This window comes from Melanaphis sacchari, unplaced genomic scaffold (genome assembly GCF_002803265.2).
Source record: "Melanaphis sacchari strain LSU unplaced genomic scaffold, SCAv2.0 Contig11_pilon_pilon, whole genome shotgun sequence".
Lineage (NCBI taxonomy): Eukaryota > Metazoa > Arthropoda > Insecta > Hemiptera > Aphididae > Melanaphis > Melanaphis sacchari.
The window spans coordinates 5,915,040-5,933,484 of record NW_020270469.1 but is presented as its reverse complement, the minus strand read 5'-3'; the positions used below and the strand labels follow the sequence as shown (position 1 = coordinate 5,933,484).

Sequence of the window (18,445 nt, the reverse complement as noted above, 5' to 3'; positions counted from 1 at the left end):
TTAAAGTTTATTCTCAGAATAACTGTCATAAAATGTATACTTGGTGTTTCAAATGAAACAAGTTATTCGATTGTCAAACCTATCTCCATGACCTTTTAGACTAAATCGAAGGACTATGTATCATTTAATTTGCTGAACTCTACTATACCTAGACATTTATACCACGCTAGTCAACAACAACATCTTTCATACTAATTGGTGTCTAATTTTATTATCTTAAAATAGTTTATGATAATTATATGTTTAATTTGTATTATTATTAATTTTATATATAATATACGTAAAATTATATTTAAGTGTGCAAATGTGTGATTTTGCCAAGTCACATGAAATTATTATACAATTTTATTTGTATGTAAATGTAATTTTTTTTTTTTTAATATTATCAATACTAAGTGTTCCAACATAGTTTTTTAAGTCCTATATACTGTTTAATATCCATAATCTTCATAATGAGTTCCAGTTATAAGCTCAATGATTTTTGGTTGTTAAAACATCTAAAACTAAAGTTTTAAATTATCTATATGTGTATAATATATTTATTCTATCTATACAAACTACAAATTTATTTTTCTGTATCCTTATACTTCACCATACATTTATTTTTAATGATATTAAAACTTCAGTAGGCCTTGTTGTTTTATTTGTTGTAATTAATATTTATTGATTTTTTTTTTTTCATTTTAATGTTTAAAAATGAATGTAGAGATTTGATTGTGTGAAATGTATGGTTAAAATAAATTTTCATTTACCGTGAGATTGGCAATTATTAACATTGAGCTAAAAAAACGGATGTATATTATTACTGACAACCAATAGTATAATAGGTAAATGTGATTTGTGTGTTAAATGTAATGTACTTTTATTATTATTACTTTATTAGTATATAGTAACATCTTAGTCGTCTTTATTTGAAAAAAAAACGTATCTGTGATCTTTCCTAATCCATTCTTTAATTTTACCAAAATCCAAAATTTGATGCATAATATTTTTGACATTATTTTCCTAATTGTACTAATTGTACAAAGCACATAATATGTACTGTAAGGTCGTCCAAATTTCGTATCACGTATAGTTGTTTGACGGGACTTCCATATTTTAGGTATTTAGGTTCTCATTCAATTCTGGCCAATTTTGTAATCCGACGTTTGGACGACGTTTTATTGCAAAGATAGATAGGTACAATAAATTATTGTTGTATAATGATAATGATATATTATATTGTGTTTGCGAAATAATATTATGTATCTAGTTTTAAGAAGTTTTATAATTGATGTATGAAAAAAAAAATTGTGTGGTTATATTATATTGTAGTTCTTAACGTTTTATTTGAAACAAAAATATAAAACTTAATATTAAACATACACGATTGAGTTTTTATTATACCTACCTATCCCTTCCTAATTTTACGCGAAGACGTCGCGGCGGATGAGTTCGTACCTTTATCAAATATGTATATATTGTGATATATTACGTAAAAGGTGTATTTTTTATGAATTTACTGTCATTTTCTCGGTAAACTTATGTGTTTTAGAAAATTTAACCATTAAAGTTACAACATTTCTTACAGTTTTCTTTATCGTAATAGATGTTTTAAATATTTTTTTTCTTTTGAATGATACAAGCACATTTTAAATTTGTTATTCTGAAACAGAATGTTTTTCTTATCATTTGACGTATACAAATTGAATATCTATAGAACTTGCAGTGGTTATTTGGTTAAATAAGTTAAATTTGTATTTTGTTTTTGTAAGCATTTAAATCTAAGATTAGTGAAGTGTTAGCTGGTACATACTGCATAGGTACGTACAGTTTGTACAAATGTACAATGCTGGTTCACTACTCCGTCAAAACTTTAAGCAACATCATTGATTATACATTTTTTAATAAAGGTAATATTGATAATATGTTACGGTATATGAATAATTAAAGACTGGTTTCTCGTGCGAATGGACTTTTTTTATTACGTAGGTATTTCAAATCTACCTTCTACCTATAAAAGTAGATACTCAGTACCTAGCTTAGAATTATTTGTGTGGTTTTTATTATAATTATAAATTTTATTACGATTATAGTAAAAGTTTAAATATGTAAATATTTTTGTTTTTTAAAATAATAAATGTTTATCTATTTAATTTTTGTTCTTCATTCTACGATCGGTGTAATTTTGTAATCACTATGTAGATGACTGACTGTCTTAACATTTCAACATGGATAATATTATTATTTATTATGAAAACGATATCGAAATTCGAAAATATACCAAGGGTTCAAAATTGGGAATTGTAAGATAGGTATCGATATAGCAGTCGGCGTTATTATTAAAGCATCTGTATCATGTAATTCAGGTTAAAGGTGGTTTTGAAGGGCTGTACTTACTGGTATACTTATATAGTCAGTATTGTATACACAGTATACATATATCTATGGGGAAAAATTTTATTTGATACAATATTTTAATCAATGATGCATAATATACTAGTTCGGTTATTTTACATTTTCTTAAACTACCTATTGTGTTTGATTTGTACATATTTGATATTAATAAAATTATTTATTTGAATATTTAGCAATTTTTGGTGGGGAAAGAGCTAGGGAACAACCTTCTACACTCTCTGAGTACGACACAGGGATAGGAACCTAACCTATTGAAGTTGAAAATAGTTATAAATCCAAATCAAATAAATAACGTAGATTAATTTAAGCAAAGTTTTATTATGTATATAATTACGAATTTCAGGGGTTTTGATTTTTGATTTAAAATGCACATCATAAATTATATATCATAATTGATATAGTTTTTGTATTATTACACAGGAATTAGGAACTAAAGATAATACCCATACAGAGTTTTTATAACTTAATATCATTGTTACTGGACTTTTAACTTAATTTAATACAGTGTACCAAATAATGATAAGTTATCGTTGATAACAAAAACTTTGACGATGACAATCATATACCTTTGAGTACATGACCATTGATCATTCGAGAGATGGTGGTTGTTTCTAATTATTAGCTGTAGGAAAAAAACTCGTATGTCATGTATCAGATAGGCACTTAGTAATTTTTAATAAAATATAATTTAGATTAGATAGATACATAAATGCATTATACCAAGATACATATTTTTATTATTATACATAAAAAAATATTATGAAATGAAAAAATAGATATAGTACTTACCTAAATAAAATATAATTAGAATTAAAAAAATATTATTCTTCAATTCCTAATATGGTACACTAATAATTATTAAAATTTTCAGTTTTCATATTTTGGCATTTTAATTGCACATTTATCAGATGTTTAATGCTGAACAAAACCCAGTATTAATATAATGGTGGTACACCCATTAAAACTAAAGGATTGTATACGTTCCTCGTAGCCTATAAAAAAGTATTTTGTACAAATGTACATAAAAACCACAACAAAATTTGACGAAGTAATTGACATTCGACGTTATGATACATCTATAGAAACTTAGATTTTCTATCATAAAATAAAACTATGAATAGATGCCCATTATAACACGGCCATAATATAGTATATAAATATAATATTTTGTACAGAAATATTTCCATATCTCTCTCCTCATACACAGTGTAAATTCTATAAATGCTACTGAATAATTAATAATAATATAACTAGCCCTAATCTAATGATTCCAAATTAGATTTTTTTTTTATCTAAGTTCTCAAATAATCAGTTTTTGAAAATGTACTAATATTGTTGTTTTAGAAAATAGAAAAAAACTAAAACAATAATGATTGTTGTATTTACTTCAGGTTACTTGCTTAAAAAAATAAAAAAAATATTTTCAATTATACATAAATTCACCAGAAAACAACTATAATATAATAATAACATAGTGCAGACAACTAGAGAATCGCCTTGCACATCGATTTGCAAGTGCTATGAATCCTCAATGACTTGCGGCGGCGTTTTTGCGGACATTACGAAGACGGCATCGTACAGCCAATAATAGTCCTGGCTCAGGTCGCCTTCGCATAAATACGGAAGTTTAGTCCAGCGCAGCACTTCCAGTCCGGACGGTTCGAACACGTCGTGCACTGCTGAACACACCTGTTCCTCGAACGTTACGCCGGTGATCGGTAACTTTTGTTCCGGTATCGCGGATCCTGTTTACAATTTACATTCCAGAATTATCTCTATTATCCTTGCAGCATAAGCAACATGCACTTATATGTATGAATATTTGTTAAAATTGTTTATATTAAAAATCGGTTGGCGCGTCTTAGGTGGCGCAACCAGTGTTGAATCCAAGTATAATTTAGGGGAGATATTCGCCTCTTTGACGTTTCTTACGAATCTCCTGACAAATACAGCTTTCAACAAAGTATACCTATTTATTAAATACACAAATGCACAATAATACTCGTTATGATTACCACACCTAATATCTGAATTATAAATTGTGATAACTATAATAATATATATAATTTATAATACTAAAATCACCATTCACAAATGAAAAAAAAAAGTGAGCCCCCCAGAGAAATTGTCTGGATTCAACACAGGGTACAACAATCAAATATAAAAAACGATTCAACGATTCGGATATTTCACAAAAAACTGTACAATGTATTAAGGAGTAAACAGGTTCATTTTCAAGGGATTTTCCAACCTGTGCAGGGAGCGTAGGAATTCGTAAATATAATATTGTATAGTACAGAGTGATCGGCTCGAGTAACCTAAATACCTATTCATTTACTCAAATTTTTAGACTTAAATAACTATTTACTACAATAGCGCAGGGATTTGTACTCACTGAATTCGTCGAAAGGTTTATACGGCAATACCAGCGCTACGATGATCCTGCCATTGGGTTTTACTGCGTTTTTCATTTCTTGCAAGAGCTTTGCCGGATTGCTACACCGGTCCAACAAGTTCAAACATGACACTACATCGAATTTCTCTTCACGAGTCCACCACGTGTCGACGTCCAACAATCTGTTTATAACACATTATTATTTAGGTACTAATCACGGTAAATACATAATATCTATTAATATTTATACATCATATAGATAATAGATGGATACGAATCAATATTAATTAAATTACGTATATACTATCATACTAGGTAGTGGATGAAAGTCTATGCGAATATCTGTGTAGCGTCCTCAGGCCTAATTGCAGGTTAAAGGTTTATACCAAAGTTTTTAAAATAAGGGAAACTAAACAATAGATTGTTGAAATACAGCTGTAAACGCGCAAATAATAATAATAAACAACAAATATTTAATTTTTAAAAATTAAATAAATTATATTATTATGATATAATTCATTGTTTCTATTATACATAATTATAATTCTCGGTTATTAATAAATGTCAGCCAGTAAATTATTTCAGATAGATATCCAGGTTGAAATTTTTGTACTTCGAAGTGAAGAAAATGATTTTCTTTTATCGAAAGTGAAAAAAAAAAATTATATTAAATTTAATTTTCTCAGTCGCTTTTAATGCTGAACCATGCAAATATTGTAAATCGTTATTTAATATTGTAACTTATAACATCATATTTATCTACCTAGCTGTTTTGAAGACTTGAATAATTTATTGTTATTCTACTGAAGAAAAATTATTTAAGTGCATCATTATATTATCTAAAGAACAACTAACACCAATTATTTTATTTTATGACTAAACTATTTTGTAGAAATGTACCTACTGATAAATAGGTATAGAAGCTGGGGAATATCAATTAGAAAAATTTATATTCATAATAAAATTACGTAGACACACCATAACATAAATCTAATATAATCTGTGAAAGTTGTAGGAAATCACAGATACAGCAAGATTACGCACATTTTCATTTTTTGATCTGAAAAATCATAGCACGATTGCGTACCAAGTAACACAATTAGAAAAGGAATAAAAACGAAAAAGCGTGCAATTATGCTGTATCTGGAAAACACACATACAAGTACAAAAAATAGCGAAGTATGAATTATTGAATACTTATGAAGAATAAACATGAATTACTATTCAAAAATAAATAATTGCGTATAAATATAATTTAATTTAATTTTGAAAAAAAAAAAATAAAACAAATTGCAACTATATATAATACCCAATGGCTAATATATTTATCTAACTAGAAATTCCTATAAAATTTTATGAAAAATAAAATTAAAAACATTTTTGTAATACCTATCAATAATATGTGTCTATTTATTAAAAATTATTCATTAATCGCAGCATCTCTTGATTGATTATTTCAAAAATAAAAACAATTTCAACCCCAACTAAGTTTTCATGTGTGTATTATACTAACAGTACTTACACCATCAATAGTGTAAAAAATCAGTTCTCAGCCATCAAATTTTCAATAGTTGAAAAAAATACTCTCTAATAATTAGGTACTTCAATTTAGCACTCGACATTACATTTCACAATACCGATTAAAATTGTACGGAGTACAGGTTCATATTATTTTGTGGTTTGCAACGCCATTATTTTACATTGCTATTTAAATAATTCTTGTTTGGATTTAATTAACTGTTTAAAATTTAAGATAACATAATATTGTACGATACATATATAACATATGAGTATGTATAGAATAGAAGAGTATATGTGTGATTTCGAAGAGGGTTAAGGTGTGCGAAAATGTCGACTTAATAATATAAACAAATTACTGTGGATGAAAACTTTATGTGTTACATCACGCTCCTCTCACTACCACTATTTTGATTCCTACAGGCTTGCAGGTATATATATATATATATTTATATATAAAAGGAAACTATACATTGTAAGAGTTCACCTGAATCCTTTTTCGGTCAAGATCCGGATCATAGGGCCGGACTTTTCGGTTGTGTAGACCTCGCGGATTAAGGGCGTGTATTTTTCGGTAGTGGCCCCGTCACCGGCACCCAAGTCAATTAGCGTCGAGCCGCTATCAAAAAATGTCAAGTTCAGCAGTCGTCTGATCTGGTCGGTGGAAAACACGAACATGGATCCTCTCCGTAGCAACCTACAACAATAAAGCGGCGAAATGAGATAATTAAAGATGTACAGTGTAAAGTGTATACGTAGACACTAAATCTAACCTATTTCATACATAATCATATAATTTATATTATATTTTAGTATTTATCATTAAATAAATGTTTATAATTGCTTACTTAACATATCTACTAAATATTATACAATGCAGTGTATCTAGAGCGAGTGTTTGACAATAGCTCGTTTTATTATATATCTATATATTTTAACTGACAATAATTCTTCAGCAAATACATTTTGGCGCTTTATAATACGCATAGTCAAACATAATCACCTAACCTATATGATAATAATATAAAATCAAAATAAAGAGCAATAATTTAGTTATTCGTTTAAAAATAGCGCCTGAAATGTATATTGTTTTTTACTACCGTTTTTACTTTTTTTTGTTATTTGTTTTTTACTGACGTCATCCGCACCACACCATACTGTAAATAATTGCAGAACACTAAGTTAAATTCAACACTCTACGTAATATATGACAACGACTTAAGCGCTCTAGAGATTTCTTTTTCGGTTGTTCTAAATAATGCCCCTCGGACTGGACGGACACCGCGTCATAAATAAAAACCCACTACACCTCCATCAGTTCCTTACACGTACTTTAGTCTGAATGTTAAAAAAGAAAAGGCCAACCGACAACTCGATAAATAATAACTTAAAAATTGATATTGCTTTGCTGTCGCACGCTTGGAGGAGTGTCGCGGGGCGACCGATGCAGACTTTTTCAACGGTTGTTCATAGAGGTTAAAACAAGTTTTATTTTTTATTTTTTTTGAAATTCTCGCCAAAATTTATGCAGGATATACATATTTATACATATTTTATAAATATATGTATTGTGTGTAGACAGTCAAAAGAAAATCGAGTGATTTATAATGAATAACTGCTGCAACGTTTCACGAAGTTTGATATATTTTGAAACGCGACTCCCCGCAGTCGTGTTGTACAAATTTAATTAACGAAAACTTCGGAAAGTGTACATCGGACTTGCAATAAATTATTATGTGTAGTTTGTTGTTTATGCGATTCGTTGAAAACATTAAAGAGGGCACAAATATGCCAAACTTAATAATTTTCCACGTACAGTTTACATTATACATTAACTCCGAGAACATCAAATTATACACGATGGGAATTAATAATGAATTAATTCATAGAACGTATAGAACTGACATAGAATATTATTATAATAATTATACAATTATTGCACGGAAATACTATAAGCACGGCGTAGCTTTTCGAATCATACAATATGCATACAGGTACTGTGTGCAGAACGACGTTGATATACTTGTCAAAATTAAAAATGTGTGTAAAATAGTATAATTTTCGAAAACAAACACTTAATCATGACATGTATAATATTATGACGTCTACTTTATGTATGTGTTTAGTGGTCCGTTCTTTTAAGAAATTTAAATTCAATACTGTTGAATTAATAGTGTAACAATATTTGCGATTGAAATTTCCCGAATCAAATACATTATCAGCACCGCCGCGTGCTGTCCGTTACTTAAAAACCACGTTCTATATTTTTTTCCGTAGACGTATGTTTGAGAACTGCGCACAAAAAGGTACCTATTTGTAATGCCTTAAAAACAGGTCAGTTATTGTGTGAGAAAAATTATTTTTGGCGAGACTTAATGGCTAAATTTAATCAATTTAAAGGCTTATTCTTCTGAAGTTATATAGGTAAATAAACTATAAGGTTTATACAAGGATTTTTGTACAGTAGTTATGGATATAACCATATAATTATATAACAGTAATAAATTATCATATTGTCTTCACAGTTAGAGCCTTTTTAAACTGTCCTGAATCTCTGCAAGATTACAATTATTATATTGTGTTATTATATTATCATCATGTGGACTCAGTTTTAGCGTTGTACTTTGTACAAGATTCGAATATGGCTTGTAGTATGATAATAATAGATATGCATATGGAATAATTAGATATAAGTGTGTTATAAATATTCAATTATAATTAATAATGAAATAGCTACATTTTTGTATGACGTGTTGTATGAATAGTAATTTTATATTTTTAAAGCAAAATGTCTTGGAAAAATGGAATGCCGAAATGATGTCAACCCTCTACCAGTTATCGGTTACGATTTGTGTTTATCGTATAATATGTTATGGATACTAATTTTTGTCTCTGTAAAATAATATAATAGTATAATTATAACAATTCTAGTAGTATTATCAATAATAGATGCACAGTTTATTCATAGTTTATCGGTTATTCTGAGTTGAACTGCAGTAAGCAACAATGACGTATCTATATTAATGAATTTGATTTATGAACAATTTTCAATTTATAACTAGTTACGATATACGAATAAGTGTCCAAACGGAATTTAATACACCGATGAAACGATGTACATGTATTCATTGTTCGTTTACCAAGTTTTAAGATTTATGAGGAGTGAGGTTATCGTATAGGTACATACTAGTATAGGTATATATTACATCTAAGAGATATTAGCCTTAAAAACAGATTTTGTATTGATTATATAGTTTGTATTGAACCTACTATACTTGGTGACCAGACTATGTAGGGTTATAATCAAGAATTGAACGTACATATGAGCAGTAAAAATAATGACTTCAACACAATTGAAGTTTTGAAGTCTTTGCAGCTTTGGATTATAAAATCTAATATAGTTGACGTTTTACTTTGTACATGTGTGAAATTAATTTTTTAAAAGAGAGTCGTGTCAAAAATATACCTAAATCCTTAGTCTGGTTGACACAAGTGAGTTTTAGGTCATTTAAATAATAATTATGAAGATGTGGAGATTGCTTTTTCAAAAAAGTTATTATTTTTTACATTTCAAAGTATTTAGAAATAATTTATTACGGTTACACCAAACACAAAGATGGTTTAAGTCATTTTGAAACATTGCGGTATCATTAGGTGTTTTAATAAATTTAAATACTTTAAGATCATCGACAAGTAATAACATATGCGAATTAAAAAAATTAATGTTATAAATGAATAAATTAAATAAGAGCGGTGTGATATAATTGAGTTACACCAAAAGTCACATTAAATTAACTTGAAAAAAAGTTTTTTTTTATATTTGTATTCTATTTGATATAAAATAGACTAGCTATGAGAGTAAAGGGTTACGAAAACCTACCCAGATATTTTAATTTGACAGCTTGGATATAATGATCGATTATGTCAAATTCTTATGGAAAAGTTTGTTAATACAACGTCAAATTAATGGTTTGATTTAAATGTGTCTAAAATATAATATCGGAGATTTAAAATATTTTTAGTCTATTTGATATAAAGCATTGTTGTTCATCATTAATAATATTTTTAATTAATGGATATTATTTTAGACATAATACTTATAAATATTTTTGGGATTATTGAAGTTATCGAAATTGGACGATAGTTTGTTACTTGATTAATATCATTGCCCTCAGAAACGGGTGATTTGGGTATAGTTAATTTTGTATTTGTCTGGAAAGATACCTGATGATTGGGAAATTTCAAATTAGAGTAGTAAAGGACTAGATTAAGACAAATTTATATTCAGTAAAAAAATAAAGTCGAGATTATGTTTGGGCTTGCACATGGTTTTTCATTTAAGCATTCTAACTTTTTATAAACTTCATATGAGTTTAATTCACACGCATTTGAACCAATAGTCAGCATATTATTACAATTATTATTCGTAGTCTTATAATATTGAGTAGTCGGTTGTTTAAATACGTTCGAAATAAATGGGCAAAAGAGTTTGAAATTTCGTTCGCGAATATTTATAATATTGGAGTATATAAGTACCTTTTCCAACACTGAAAGTGAAATATTTAAAAAATATTTCCATAGAAAATGTTAACTGACGCTAATTTTAAAATAATTACAATTTTTGAAATTATAAATGTATTTTTCTTATAATCTAAAAGTTTCAAAAATAAAGTAGATAATTTAATTAATGATGTAATGACATAAGTGCACAAGTTACTTGGGATACATTTAGATTGTTTACATAATTACATTAGAAAAAACAAAATCAAATAATGATCTAGAGTAGTTGTACGTATACTAGATTAAATTGTAACATATTAAGATATGAAAAACCAGTTAAAGCATTAAATTCGAGATTATTTATACTTAATATTGTCCATATTTGTCTTATGATAATGATTTGCTTTTAAATTTAATTTGCTATACATATTTTGATGGTTCGTTATTGTATACTAAAGTTTACTATATGACAATGTTTATACTTAATATTAGTGAATGATAATTTTTTATGCCAAAATTTTACTCTTCACATTTAAGTTATTATTTTGATATTAATTAAAATAAAATTCAAACAATAATAATAATTTATTATTATTATTTAATTTAATTAATTATTTAATTAATTAATTTAATTATTAACAATATTAATAATTTATATATAATTTGTTAAATAAATAACAGAGTCTTATAAATTTCTCATCTGGAAAATTGGAATATAAAGAATTTAAATTCTTGAAAGTTAACGTTTTTGCTCTCTAGGAGAAAATTTACACATTGTCTAATTTTTTTAATTTTTCTTTTACTTAACAACAAAATTGTTCAGAAAAATGTAATTTAAAAATTTAAATTCTTATACAGTACACAATGTGTAAATATTATAAGTCTTTGACACAGTATGATTTTGAGATCCATCTCGTCAACGACAATCTCTAATCTCTATTGACTCATGGTGTTGTTTTTGTTAAAAAGTCTTACGACATTGACATAGAAGTATTATAATTATTCTATAAGAGCAAAATTAAGAACACAAATTATCCAAACTAAAAAACTTAAAATTTATAGTAATAATAAGTAAATTTTGATTTTATAAGAAAACCGTGATTCGCAAATTGGCCAACACTTGACATGCATAGTAAATAATATTTAATTATTTATTTTTTATTTCAACGTTTTGTATGACTTTATCACAGAAGCACAGAAGTAACGGCACATAAACAGGTTGTCAATAATTTCAATTTTAAAGCAATAAAGGAGGGGGGCGGTTGGCCAGCCAGGAAATAATCCGTACATATATATATATTAATATATTATAACATGCGTATACGTGTGAAACTCAAAGTGGAAACTCAGATATGCATTAATAGTATGCGTTTATATAGATATATATTATTACTTTATATATGTAGTTGTGTATATCCGATCGGGCCAATTAATCGCTTGTCGTGCATGTGTGCAAAACGGGCAAAAGACGGCGGCAGGAACTGGGAGTTAACGAGAGATCGATCGGTAGTTTCCTCTGGAACGGCCTCACATACACACATACATACACATACTTCCCATATATATATATGTAGACACGCAAATAACACTATATTTACGTGTAAGAATACACACACATGAGCATGGGCGCTCGTGATGGAAGCTGTATGTGTGTATATATATCGTCTTATATGTATATGCGTACAAATATGCGGAGACATGCGCGCGCGTCAGGAGGATTCGCCAGAGAATAAGAGACCTGGCGAGAGGAGGCGGTAACGACGGTGGCGGCCAAAAAAAGAATAATATTGTTCTTTTTACACGTATACGGATGCTGCATGCGTGTGTTTTTTCTTTTACTCTCCTCCCGCTCCTCATCTAGTCATCGGTGTGCTCCGAGTTCGTTATTTTGCGTTGCGCGCATTTCCATATTATATACGTGCATATATATATATAAATATATGTGTGTGTGTGTGTGTGTACACTCACACATACACTCATATATTTGCGACACACATCCACATGCGTACACACATATAGGTACCAGGGTTGACGATGACGGCAGAAGAAGGGTGTAGGAGGGGGAAATAAATTACGAGCTTTGGTATCGGACGATGGTGAGGCGGTGGGAGGTCGAGTAAAGTCAGCGGTGGGGTAGACAAAAAGGCGCTAACAAAAAAAAAAAAAGAGAGAAGGAAAAAATAGAAAGAGAAAAAATGAGAGAGAAAAAGGTCGCATTTATCCGGAGAGGAGAACTATAGTCGCTTTTCTCTCTCTCGCCCTGCTCCTACACCCCGTCGTTCTTATTCTACAGCAGCTCTTCATCTTGTGTGCGTTGTGTAGCTTTTTTCATCCCCGCTGCCACTGCCGACGAGACAAACGACGACGACTATACGACGGCAGCGGTTCAAAGGCCCGCAAATTGCCAATCAAGACGGTATATACCCGCCAAGCACAGATTCAAAGGCATTTTATACATGTATGTTATTATTATTATTATTTTTTTTTTTTTTGCTTATTTATTTACTTTTTTCCTCTTTTTAGCCTATCAATATTCCCTAGTCGTTGCAGTCGACGATGTTACACGCTCCCGGCAGTAATATATATATATGTATATAGATGCGTCATCACCGCCTGAGCCCGTTTTACATAATATAATATATATGTACCACCTATAAGATATATTATAGAAGGTCATGCATACATAAAATATACATCTATCACTTTTAATCCACTGCTGTGTTGAATCTTGAAAATTAAGCGACAATATTTTCGGTATTTCATTATTTTATTTTGCTGTAGAAACTTGAACAAAACAAATTATAAACTTTTAAAAGGATTTCTAGAAACTGTATCTTAAAAAATAAGTAAGAAAAATCTTTAAAAATCCGTAAAATTATAAAAATACAAACTCAAAAAGATAGAATAGTGAAGCAGATTTATAATTAAATGCAATTAAACAGTTGTATAAATTATTTTACGTAAATTTGTTACAAAAATATTTGAAAAAAAAAATGTATATCGTTTAACGTAATAATATTACAGTAAATGGAATTTAAAAAGTTTAACCTTTTTTGTCATGTAGTTCTTATGAGATCACAAGGAAGGCATAAAGCGTGCTCACTAAATATTGAGACTTTAGGACTGAAAAGACGACGAAAGAAAATTAAATATAACCGAAGGGAAATACTTCGACAGTTGTCATTGAGTAGGTTAAAGGGATATATTTAATTATATAATTTTTTGTATTAGTAATTTTTTTTCTATAAGTAAATATGTAGATTGAACTTATTTTGAATGATAAAGTCGTATGTATTATCTAATAATAAAAATAAATATTATTGATTTGTTAGTTAACACACCGTAAAACGTTGGAATAGGTTCATGGCATAAATAGTTTAAAAGTTAAAATTAACCTAAATATTTATAAAATATTATGTGATACAGTAAATATTAATTTACTTTAATAACTTACTAAATAATTACATTTTTTAGTTAAATAAAGCAAGTTAAAGTACATGTATTTTTGTTACACTTCACTAACGTACATTGTATATACACTTACACGTTGTGTAATAATAAAGTAATAAGAAAAATATGTCATATATTTAACAATCTCTTACTAAAGAATATTTACTATTTATTATATTCATAAGATACTATGGGTCATTGCGGCTACTAGCATCTACTAATAATTGTAAGCTGCAATGTAAAAAATGTATGCACATTTCATACAAACAAATATATTATAAAATATTAATAAAAATATGAGGATGGCATTGTAAACGTAAAATAATAGATATTATTGTCACTGTATCTACAGACCAATGATAAAATATTTAGTAATCATAAAATTTTAAACAAATTTAATGCATCGTTTAATAAGTCGTCAATTCCAATATTCTATATTTCCTATTATATAACTATATAGTTATATGACTTATATGTATCTAAACGTGTTTATTGATACATCTCGAAATTGTATATTAATTTACAAACCCACTATGAAAAATATTCTCATTAAATGCAGGATTTATGAAAAGGAAACGAGATTGAATATACTCTGTCATATAACAGATTATCTTAACCCAGGCCCGTACAAAGCGCGATTAATTCGTGATTATTTTTAAAAGCAAACCTTTTCAAGAAAATATAAATTACTAATTTTGAAATATAATCTGATGCTTTGTAAACGAGGACCCCTACAGTATAATAGATATAAACTACAATCTTTGTAAATATTTATTAGTTCAATTGTGTCGTTCAATGGCCTTTGACTTTGCTTTAATGATAATAATAATAATAACAAAAAGGAAAATATGCAAACCTCCGATGTTATAAAATTTGAATTGCTAATTATACTCGTATTATAATAATTATAGTCATATCAATGAAGTGTGTTTATATGATACATTACGTAGCAGCTGCGGTGATTTTTTTTTTATAAAATTGTTATTTTATTTACATTTTTCATCTTAATGGGTTTTGTGTTAGTATAATATAATATATAGGTACCAGAGACACGGCGATGAAAAGTTAGAAAACTATTAGCTTTAATTCACAGAAAGTATTAATGTACATTAAAGGTTAATGATTTTTCCGATAAAAAATGAGTTAAGTAAAATTATATGAGGTACACGAAACAAAACCACGCAAAGCATTTATTAAGATATTTAATATATATATATACATTAACGGCCTTAATATTTTAAATATAGGCGAACATTGTACATAGTATAATATAGTGTTGCACGCCACGGTGTTGATTGTGTTAATATAATAATATATAGATTGTTAATAATTATTATTGTGAATATAAAAATTATGTTGATCATTGCCATTGTATATTATGATATTATTATTTAAATATATCTAAAATTATATGATGTATAGATAAAATGCATATACTCTTTCGATGGATATAGTAATTAAATGCTGTCTGAAATCAAAACGCCGCTTCAATTAGGTTATTGCGGTTCACCTAGATATATTGAAGGCAGCAAGTACAATATACATAAGTACATAAATAATTTACAATAGGTATGTAGAATATTTTATTAAAATGATTATCGCGGTCACGTCGCATTTTTTGTCCGGTTTTTTGTCCAATCCCATAGAATATGACGATCATCACGACCGAACGAAACGCCCTCGTCCGTCGTCGTCGTAGTCGGTCATTACCGATCGCCTTTTAAAACGGTTGCTGTTATCGCGGCTATTTCGTTTGTACGAATGATAATCGGCGTACATTACACATTATTACATAATAGTAAAATACATTTTTTTTCGACCGCAACGGCGGCTATAAACAACCTTAACAGCTTCGGACACGTCGAATGCCATATGCGACAGGGCTGAATGTTCGGTTTTCGATGTTAATCCAAAGTAATATAAATTAAATCTTTTTATTAATTATATAGTGGTATTTGATAAATTAAAATAAAATTATATTATACTTTATTATCATTTTATCGTTTTCGTCGTCTCATCTGTTACAGATAGTAAAAGTCGACTTGCATTAACGGAAGCGTGTTATTACACGCGTACGATTATTTACATATTTAAATATTTAATATAAGATTCTCCGTTTCTACAGCTACCAGCTAGCGTGTAATGAGAAAAATTATTCATTTAAAAAAATTGGTTTCCAGATGGTTTGAAGAGTATGTTTGCGCGTTTAATCGTCTGCATTAAACTACACATGTTATATTATTGCGCGCGCGTATTACTATAATTATTATAATAATATATATATATATATAAATAATATATGGTGTGATATAATATAATAATGTTTCGACCACGCGTTCTTTAACTGCTATACATATTATACAGATTGTAATGATGTATTAATATATTGCACACATATACACGTATCTACTAAATTAGTCTATATAGTAGGTGCGCACGTGTAAATGTTTCTATTTAGGCATTATTATGTTCTGAAACGTTTTTGCCCACGTAAAATGGACGATGGCCGCCGGTTGATTTTTATTTTAACTAATTCTTAAGGCCGACGAGTTTTAATTTGTTATCATCATCTATTATATACATGTATATATTTTTTTTTATCATAAAACGTTTTATTTTATAAATGACTAAATGTCACGTTACGCGGAAAAAATCAGAACTGACGAGATGATATTTTACATTGATTGTACAATGCTGTATTTTCTACAGTTTAGCAAACAAACGCGCAATAGGTATTTATAATAAGAAAAATCTCATTGCTAAATTAACACGAGTTGGTTAGATTTAACCCACGAAAAAAGGAAGGTAGTTACAAACACACGTAAATCTGCGTATAGTTACAAATACCTAATAATTAAATGTCATGTGTTTGAATAAAAAACGTTAAAATACTTAGAAAAGCTATTTGTAAATCACGAGTTATTTAAAATCATTAATTTTTTGCATTCATTACATACTATTCAAATTTTAAATCAATTACTTATGACCTACGCACCTTGAGCTTTTTTTTTTTGTGTAGTTGAACATGATGCGAAAGCACAGAGAGGTTACAATACTGTTTATAGAGAACGACGAAACGTGTTTGGAAAAAGAATAACAATAACAACAACAAGTGACTATAATATCGTTATACGTATAGACGGTGTCGATGTAGTGTCGTCCAAAGGAACGTTCCTGTACAACGGCGGTATAGTTTCTGTACACTTAAGCGCTGCCGTTAAAATCGAGTAAAATGATAATGATGATAATAATAATAAATATATACGCGAACGAGTATTATTATTATTATTATATTCGCACACAATAGCAAAATCGCGCCGCGACACAATGTGTAGAAATATAAAGTAAGTATAGACGTGTGTTGTACGTTTATTATGTTAAGTGAGCAAGAAGGGAGGTGCGTGCCCGCTCGAGTTCTCCCTTATTATCGGCTCGCGCGAATGGCAAGTATTTTTTTTTCTTTTTTCAAGTTATTTCACATCGTCGTCATGTATAACCAAGTTCTTCGCCGTGTGCACTTCAGCGTGTGTACCTCGTGTAAGATATACGTTATATACATACACATACAATACGTATATGTATTATATTATATAGTGTATCGATGTATGTAGTTAGAATACCCATAAGATTGCGCGCATGAGAAATAAACGATCAACTGATTTATGCTAATTTTATTATTATTATTAACTATTAAGAGTAGCAGTAATAGTAGTAGTAGTAGTAGTAGTAGTAGTAGTAGTAGTAGTAGTAGTAAAAGTAGTAGTAGTAGTAATAGTAGTAGTAGTAGTAAAAGTAGTAGTAGTAATAGTAGTAGTAGCAGTTCAGCATTGTGTAATTTACATAAAACGTACGCGGCATTTTAATTATGTTTGTATGTATACGAATAATGAAAGAAAAAAACTAAAAAAAATAAGTCAACGAATGTGCCCGCATACATTTTGATAATTTCTATACTTAAAATTTATGTATACGCATAAAGACAATATTATACAAGTGTCTTAAAATTGGTATATCAGTAAAATTGTTTATGGTAAGTGGGTACGGTGTGCGGATCAGAGTTATAGTTATATATGATGTTCGCCGTCGTGATGTCTATCCGGCGAGGGGAGGCTGGGAAGAGTTGTAGGTTAATGTTGGAGGAAAACAAAATAATTTAACTGATAGTTAGAAAAAAAAATTAATTTG

At 28.7% G+C, this 18,445-nt stretch overlaps 1 protein-coding gene across 3 annotated transcripts in view; it reads right to left on the bottom strand.

Moving 5' to 3' along the window:
* Nucleotides 1-3,727: 3,727 nt before the first annotated feature.
* Nucleotides 3,728-18,445, bottom strand: part of LOC112604376 (methyltransferase-like protein 9) — a 106,964-nt gene continuing 92,246 nt past the window's right edge. For all 3 annotated transcript variants that reach the window (XM_025353385.1, XM_025353386.1, XM_025353387.1), the window contains exons 4-6: nt 6,798-7,007; nt 4,793-4,974; nt 3,728-4,142 (exon numbers count right to left, since the gene is read on the bottom strand). In XM_025353385.1, coding sequence (XP_025209170.1) covers nt 3,916-4,142; nt 4,793-4,974; nt 6,798-7,007 — 619 coding nt within the window. In that variant the 3' untranslated portion in view covers nt 3,728-3,915. The remainder of the gene's footprint in view (nt 4,143-4,792; nt 4,975-6,797; nt 7,008-18,445) is intronic.